The 8,209-nt window shown below is 35.9% G+C and overlaps 2 protein-coding genes across 3 annotated transcripts; one reads left to right on the top strand and one right to left on the bottom strand.

Annotated features, from left to right (window-relative positions):
• The first annotated feature begins 1,695 nt into the window (after window positions 1-1,695).
• Window positions 1,696-3,273, top strand: LOC100185048 (spermatogenesis-associated protein 17). The gene is made up of 2 exons (XM_002129041.4): window positions 1,696-1,924; window positions 2,213-3,273. Exons 1-2 carry the CDS (start codon window positions 1,764-1,766, stop codon window positions 3,093-3,095), a joined length of 1,044 nt encoding a protein of 347 aa, XP_002129077.1. The 5' UTR covers window positions 1,696-1,763; the 3' UTR covers window positions 3,096-3,273.
• tk (tachykinin) lies at window positions 3,165-6,488 on the bottom strand. Of its 2 annotated transcripts, XM_026834410.1 has the most exons (7): window positions 6,114-6,488; window positions 5,541-5,797; window positions 5,173-5,274; window positions 4,645-4,771; window positions 4,415-4,489; window positions 3,627-3,689; window positions 3,165-3,370 (listed from the first exon to the last, which is right to left on the bottom strand). In XM_026834410.1, the coding sequence occupies exons 2-7, from the start codon at window positions 5,706-5,708 to the stop codon at window positions 3,312-3,314; spliced, it is 594 nt and encodes a 197-aa protein (XP_026690211.1). In that variant the 5' UTR covers window positions 5,709-5,797; window positions 6,114-6,488; the 3' UTR covers window positions 3,165-3,311.
• Between the last annotated feature and the right edge of the window lie 1,721 nt (window positions 6,489-8,209).

Raw genomic sequence — 8,209 nt, 5'->3', positions numbered from 1 at the left:
TCAATTATTATTAAACTATCTATATCTCTAAATTGACAACAGCAAATAAGCAAGAATGAAAAAAAATGACAACAAATATAGCTTGTGAGTGACATCAAATATTAAAACAGTAAAAACATTTCCAGTATTTTTCCAGTATATTATAAAACCCAACCAAACATATAGGACTATACAAGCTATCTACAGTATCAGGTTTATGTGATATTTAAAACTCAACTTTTTTATATTATTTCCCAAACTTATTCGCATTTCCACATAATAAACCTTTAATACTGCCTGATTTTTTCTGAAAATTAGGTCAATGATTTTTTTTCAAAGTACAGATAATTGTCCACAACTAGTTTTAATTCCTACAGAGTGGTAACCGGTAACCTTGATTAAAAACACATTAAAAAGTTGTGTATTTTGGCAACGAGATCTATTTGAGGGTAATGTAACTGCCTGTGTAGTTACTGCACAGCATTCAGTGTTGCAGAGAATGTTAACACTGCAAAATTTGTTACTTAAGTATAAAATTACAAAAGTTACATCTCATAATGTTATGAATTGAAATTTAAAATATTATAACAATAAGTATCGTGCAAAAACGACGAAATACGTTCAAATGTACATACTTTTTCAAAAATTTAAGAAAATTTACCAAATCTAATACAGCCTTTTCAGTATTCTATTGCAAAAGAATGAAATCGTGAATACTGTGCCTAAAACTAACATTACAAGTGAATAAACAAGCATATAAAAGGTATTTGTGAATGCAAATCCAACTTCAAGCTGTAAACATGATATATAAACCTGCAAATTTCACGTGCCCATGTTACTTTTGATATTGAAAGTTGCTGCAAACTATAATCCGGTTGTCAAAGTTTGCTCAAGCGACAGCAGATTAGCCCAAAAAATTACCAAAAATTGTTCCTCAGTAGACGAGACGAGTGGGGAGCAAATAATAGACGTAGAATATATTGGGAAAATTGAGTATTACAGCAAGAATATGAGATATGTATATCTAAAAAGTTTAAATGGATTTTATTTCTGTAATTTTTGATACATCGAATTAAGAAAAAACAAAGATAACGTTGATTTAAAAGTATGGAGAATTGCATTCGATACACTTCGTCATAACTTTTAAAAAGTACTTTGGGCGGACTTGAATGGGTCATAAAAACCCTATAGAATTAATTTTTTGACATTTATTATAATTTAAAAATCACAAATCAGCTACAAATTAACCAAGACCACAATGCCTATATACGGACTGTGGTGTAACTTATTTAACGTAAACATCGTCGTTTACGTTTAATATTTAAATTCAATATGTTTCATTCAGCTTTATGCTACATTGCGCGGTTTATAACTTTATAATACTTAAATTGAACTTAATGTTATATACTTTTACCTCAAACAAATGCTTTAAAAATTTAATCGTTTTAATGACTGGCATTTTTAACAAAAACCTAAACTATTTCTATAATACATAGTATTTCTGTGGTATCCAATGGCAACGGGTTTTACGGACGCTTTTGTTTTGTTTGTGTTTTTTTAGCATAGTTGTAAGGCGCTAAATAAATGAATTGTAAACTGGGTATTACACAACAAAATGTGTCGTTATTTTTACTAAAGTAATGTATATTGTGTTTATACGCTTAACAATTGTAATTCAGAATATTACATTTGCATGCTTCTTAACTTCTCTATACACATATTACAGAATCGGAAATAGGTATCACCATATGCTTAAATTACAATGAAAAAAGAGTGATATAAAAATGTCTCGGTTTTTAAACGTAAGTTTAAATGCGGTTCCAAAAGTGGTGGCGGACTTGTACGTGAAACATGAAGCAGCAGAAGCGCATAGGGTGCTTGAATACAATGCTGCTGTCAAGATTCAAAGCTGGTACAGAGGCCTGCGTGTCAGGCACTATATAAGGTAAATAAAAATAACTTACTGCTATTCAAAGCCAGTACCACCACAAAGGTTATTGAGGTGAAAAATAATAGTTTCTTGATTTTTGCACTTACTAATAGTAATACATATGTCATAACCCATGCAAGAGTTATAAAAACCTACATTGAAGTACGTAACAAGTAAAAGGAAACGGTGTCGTGTATTGTTAAATCCCATTTTCGATTTATTTTAACTGTTTTATTTAAACCACAGAGTTTAAAAATTATGTAATTATCGGTACTTTACTAAAATATTTCTTTTTGTTTCCAGGCATCTAAACGCAAGTGCGGTTCACATTCAAAGGTATTGGAGGGGTTATATGGGTCGTGTGTTCTGTCGCATAAGGATCAAGCACTTGGTCATGATTATTCGAATGAATCTCTACAATGCTATGGCGGTGAGAATACAGAAGCATTGGCGGGGTTTCATCGTGCGCAAGTACACCTACAACTTCTATGCTCGCAAGCGATACTTTGAAGCGCTTAATGCCAAGAACCAGGTCGTGAGAAAGGAACTGGCTGAGTACAGAGAGCGGTCTGAGGTTGAAGAAAGGCGTAGGCAACATAGCGCTATGGAGAGAAAACTAAAATACCAAGCTAGGAAACAACATTACATGCTCAGCACACACCAGAGTTTTGGAGTTTACAATTCCCCGTTTAGAGAGCAACCACACGAGATGGAATACCGTCTACGTGAAGCAAGACCTCTGTCGCACAAGAAGACAACACCATCCACTAAATCTTCACTTTCTCAATGCGAGCCTTTGCCTCCTATACAGCCCAAAATACAAGGCCCTTTCAAGCCTCCTTCGCAAGTTCAGGCACAACGTTACAGGCCTTTAAACCCCTCACTACGAGTACTGACTGCATATAATACGTTGGAATCGGCAAGGGAAACTCTCCAGCGGGATGAATGGGCGAAACAGCTAACAGATCGGCCGTTTGTGCCGTTCAGTAAGCACAAGGTACCTTATGAACCACTTCTTCACACAACATCCAAGTATGGTCATCTGCTGTATGGAAACAAGTACTTCACAGAAGAGAATCCAGACATGCACATCTCTGATCAGCGAATGCAAACGGTTGTTTCGCCAATTCCTATTTTCGATCGATATGGTGGTACTTATTCAAAGGGAGCAGTGGTACTGCAATAACTATTTGTCAAACTGTGTTTTTTTTCACATAAGTCAACAAAAAACTGTATTTTTTCCACAAAAAGATATATATATAGTGTGCTCTTTTTATTTTATTTCTACAACTATACGGAAACGCACAGTATATACAATTAGCTTGAAAGCATGTAAGATGAAAAATACAACGCGACACTTGAAACCACTTCATACGAATGTGTCGACTAGGTTACGGAACATTTAGTTTTCATCACAGTATTTATTCAAGATTGTGCTCAAAATCGCTTGCATCATTCGATCTGGACAAAAGAGATATTTTATATTTTATCTACAGTTTCTCCATAGCCTATTAAATGTATCTTCATGGCCTTATTAAAGTCTACTCAATACATTTAGTAGGCCATGGTTTCTATACATCAGATGAAGTAGAATGTGAAAGATTCTACAGTATACAGCATTCTAAAGTGTGGAGTAGTATTGCTATTTTAATAACCTTAGACATTTGTACCTTTGTCTAATATTTCGTACATTTTCTGCTAAGGTTATATCACTTACTGGCTACTGGGTTGTCGTTTTGTACATTGTCAGGACCAATGGCATCTCTATCGTTCTGTGGAACTGTAAATAACGTGTACATTACGACGCTATGTTATTTGCATCCAAATAAAATATGTTGCATCAACCCAGTAGTTTGACAGCAGGGCAAATAATAAATGGCAATGATATGTCAGTTAATGTTTATGTTGGTCGCTGGTTTGACAGGCAGCATAGCCACAGGCTATTTTCAGAGTTTCTATTTATGCTTGCTTTTCAAGCAGAATTGGGTTCTAATGATAGAGTAGACTTGGAAATGACATTGCTCAACTCGTGTGACGGGGTTACCTTAAAGTTATAAGATGGTGTCTTATAGACCTTTGTATATTTCGTGCCCGCTTTGCGAATTACTTATATATTTGCCATAATTGAGCTCTGTATCTGATATGCTACGTTTACACGTCTGAATTTCTACAGTGCTAATCGTCTTAAAAGACTCATATACTGCACACTAAACGCGTGACCGACGAACATAAAGGAGCTACAGAAGCATGATAATTTGTTTGTACCAAACCAAGCGCGCCAACCGATGTATGAAAGACTCCACGCGCGAGCAACACCAGGCAATTAAATGTGTGTAACTTACTTTAACCCCTCGTGGCGGAAAACGACAGCCGTTATAACACGGGTGTTCTGTTACACCTCGTGCCAGCTTACGAGTTACCATTTATGCTACTTTATTTTTTATTGGATTTTCTACCTTTTTATATCATTTGCACTCATAAGGTATAAGAATGTTGCCATATTACCTCCAAACAAGTAATCTCCGTTGTATGTTTTATCTTGGAGGGGAAGTCTCGGTTCAGGATTCAAAATGTTCGAATCTAAGGAAATCAAGCAAAGTTATTTTTACAACCGAAAGTTTAAAACGATAAAAACGCCAATTTCAAATATATATAATAATTTTAGAATGCACATTCTGATAAATTGGTTTTGATTTTGAAATCACAACAAATTAATCCACAATTCGTTATCTTACCTCGACCGTATGGAATCGGGCCCCGTTTCCCCATCAAGCCAGTGAACGATGCTCTTTCATTGAATATGCTTGGTTGGTCGCCGATTGATCGTTTTCCCATCAAACCGTAAAAATGGCGAACATGTCTCTGTAATTTTAACAATTTATTTTAACTGTCTATATTTACCATCTTAACCTATTTTGCGATAATTGGTTTATAAGGTGTAGCGTAGGCCGTAGAGAATGATCCTACATTAGCGCCTTATAACGCCATATGTTGAACTATACTGCTTCAAAATGGCTAATTTGATTACATTAAACGTATATATATTCCAAATGCGTTTAATACAATATAGTCCAATTGGGAAGATGGGACGCCTTTAAATCTATTTTCTTGTTCAGAACACCCGTGCTCTAACGACTGTCGTTTTCCGCCCACGCGGGAAAACAACAAGTTACATTTATTCGTTTATGATATATAGTACTGTGGGGGAAGATGGGACACCTTTTGCACCTAAAAAAATCGAGTTCTATTTATAAGATAAGCACCTTATTTTTTTCATACAAATCTCGTTGCCTTTTCTCTTGCAGCTGGTCAAGGTAACGCAAATCGTCATCGCGTTGGTAATCCACGTTTCGTAATCTGTTGCTCTGTAAAGTATAAAAATAGAGCAATATTTTTAATTAGTGTTAAATATTGTATAAAATACGATGGGGAAAGATAGGACACTTTTTCATTTCATTTTCTTGTCCCATGTGGTAGTAAACAAAAAATATTCAAAGAAATATAGAACCGTATATTCACGACTTCCATATATAGATCGTTGCTAATTGTTTAAAGCACGATCAGAATAACTGGACATTATATCTCCTAATGTGTCCCGTCTTCACACATCCTAATATATAATATTGCTTACCAGCGTCTGATCTGCTTTCATTTGCCCACAAAGTTGATCTAGAACAAAATTTTCCAGCGGGAAATCGTTACTTGCTGTGTCCGGGAATTTTGCAGTCGAGATTGAAATTGTAGCCACTAAAATTAAAGATAACACCGACATAGCGTTTCGATAACACAGGCCTTGCATCTTTGACTATCTGCTGCTCTCGGCTTGGTTTTTGAAGACTGTCGCGGAAAGGTTTTACAAATAATCTTTTCCGCAATGAAATCAACACCCTGTAAAAAAAAGGATCTTAAAGCAACAAATTACGTAACCTAAGATGCTATTTATGTGGCCAAATATTAATTATTAAGTGTGGCCATTTATAGAACACACATTTTCACTTCGCAAGCTCCAGGCACGGCAGTATTCTGTTCATGACATAAATTACGGGCGTTTATACACGCGTTTTCCGTGACGGACTTGCCCTTTTTGTTATATCGTCACGGTATAAAATGTACAACCCCTGTTCGGTCCCTTTTAACGGGCATTAAAACACCGCGTACTTTTAAAGTCTAACTGTAAGAAAACATGTAAAATTGTAAAACATACCTTAAGACAAAAATTATCTTTATCTGCCCTGGCACAGCAGCACCACTGATGAAAGGGCATCGACGGTGCGGGGTTTTAATCCCAGAAAAAATCCATTTTCCAGCATTCGTGAACGAAAAAAGAACAATAGGGAAAAATTCCATATATTTTTTTGTATTAACGTCATTCTCATTTTGATCGATTGGTCGAAAATCGCAAGAAGAAATTCGAAATACTTTCAGGAGTCTTGGTTCGATTTTACAACCGATCGAAGTGTCGATCTGTCAGGTGCCAGAGCAAAAAAGGCCAAATGCATGAAAGGCAAGGAGTCCAACAGCTAAATTGGGAATAACTGTCACAAAGGGCATTTCAGTCATACGTAGATTGCTTTTCAGACGCACGATATACCAATATAATTTTAATTACAATCTGGCGGCAAAACAGTTTTAATCAAATTTCCGGCGCATTCATAGATATATAATAACTTCAATGGGCGACATATGACATTTTAAAGTCGGCCCAGAATCAATCTGTCACTCGCATATCATACCCTTTTACATCTATAGATTCACCGTGATAAGGGCCCGGGGGAGATGGGACACTTTTTCATTCTATTTTGTCGTCCCATTTGGTAGTTTAACAAAGAAAAATTAAAAACTGTATCCTCACAACCCCAATAGAGCGTTATTAATAGTTAAAAACACGATCAGGGTATTTGAATATTATGTGCTAAAGGTGACCCATCTTCCTCCACCCTAATAGAATTTTCATCACCCAACACCTTATAGGTACGTAACAGCGGAAATAATCACCCGACAGTCAATTCCAAAATCCAGTCTGCTATTCTTATTAACACGACATAACAACGTTTTTCTTATTAATTATGCATGGACGCCTTTTCTTTCGCTTAGTGGTTTTTAATAACGTCTTTCAGTTCAAGAAAAAAAATCGTCAATCAGAAAACGGAAAAGGTAGGCCGTTGGGTGATGGCCATCTTTACCTTGCTGCCTGTCGTTGTAATAAAATCTACGACTTTTATAACATTATTCTTAATGGAATATAGTATCCTAGGCAGTGGTTTTGGAAACTTATAGCAGACTTCGGGCAAATGTTGTTTTAAAATATAACAGCTTTACTCAGATTGTGTAAACAATTAAAATAGCATTCTATATTATCCACACGCATAAGATAATCACTTTAAGTACTTTTATAATCATTTTAAAAATCACTTGAGGTTATTTGTTTCACACATTTATACTAGCGGGTCTTACATCCTTTTAGGTTTTCTGTTGACAAGCATCGCTTCACATTTTCCTGATAAAATATATGGATTACGATTTCTTTCCAGTTGAAGGTTTTAAAATAAAATGTCAAAGTATTTGTCAAACCCGGATGTTTCGACATTTACAACTGTTATTTTGGCTACAAAAATAACCGTAGCATCTGGCTAATGAGACAGTAGGCCTATATTACATACTTAATCGAACAGGCAGCCGTACGTTTGATTCTTTGTGTTTTATCAAAAACAGGCCTGACAGGTTTTCTTTCAAAAACGGAACGACACCGTTCGTTCTCTGATGCCGAAATTGATCCGCGGTAAATGGAATAAAAATACAGAGCGCATTTATTGAGCAGCGTGAACGGATTAGAAGAACAACAAACGAAAGCGTGCGCGCTGCTTAAAACAACAGTATGACGTACTAGAAGGCCACTCAACGAAATAACCTAGGTAAGAGCAAGGGTAGAATTATTACGGACGAAAAATCGCTCAAAAACAAAATACTGCCGAAAAATAACTTAAAAGTAAAAAACTACAGAATGGTCATTTAACTTTGCAATCTTCGTTCAGTTTCCAGTTCATAAGTTTAACACATGCGACAGCATCTTCTGTGCAATCGTGACCTTCATCGCCTGCGGAAAAGAATCTGAACGTGTCAGCTCTATTTATAATATTGTTCATGTACAACACCCAGGCATGCAGGATCATGCTAGAAGCTGGTGCTATGGTTTTGGGCTGACGATCTTGACACTTAAAAGTAATTGTTCTGGCCCAGTGGTCACTAACAGGTTGTCTAAGACTCTAGTCTAAACTAACATTAAAACTTGCAGCACGGCGA

This window comes from Ciona intestinalis, chromosome 5 (assembly GCF_000224145.3).
Source record: "Ciona intestinalis chromosome 5, KH, whole genome shotgun sequence".
NCBI lineage: Eukaryota > Metazoa > Chordata > Ascidiacea > Phlebobranchia > Cionidae > Ciona > Ciona intestinalis.
This window is presented reverse-complemented; position numbering and strand designations above follow the sequence as displayed.

What these genes read in the sequence shown, in the direction of transcription:
- LOC100185048 (XM_002129041.4), top strand. Translation starts at nt 1,764, where the DNA reads ATGTCTCGGTTTTTAAACGTAAGTTTAAATGCGGTTCCAAAAGTGGTG. An exon ending in CGTGTCAGGCACTATATAAG is followed by an intron (nt 1,925 to 2,212) that starts GTAAATAAAAAT and finishes TTTTGTTTCCAG; the next exon opens with GCATCTAAACGCAAGTGCGG.
- tk (XM_026834410.1), bottom strand. Translation starts at nt 5,708, where the DNA reads ATGCAAGGCCTGTGTTATCGAAACGCTATGTCGGTGTTATCTTTAATT. An exon ending in TGAAAGCAGATCAGACGCTG is followed by an intron (nt 5,275 to 5,540) that starts GTAAGCAATATT and finishes TATACTTTACAG; the next exon opens with AGCAACAGATTACGAAACGT. An exon ending in CCCGATTCCATACGGTCGAG is followed by an intron (nt 4,490 to 4,644) that starts GTAAGATAACGA and finishes TGATTTCCTTAG; the next exon opens with ATTCGAACATTTTGAATCCT.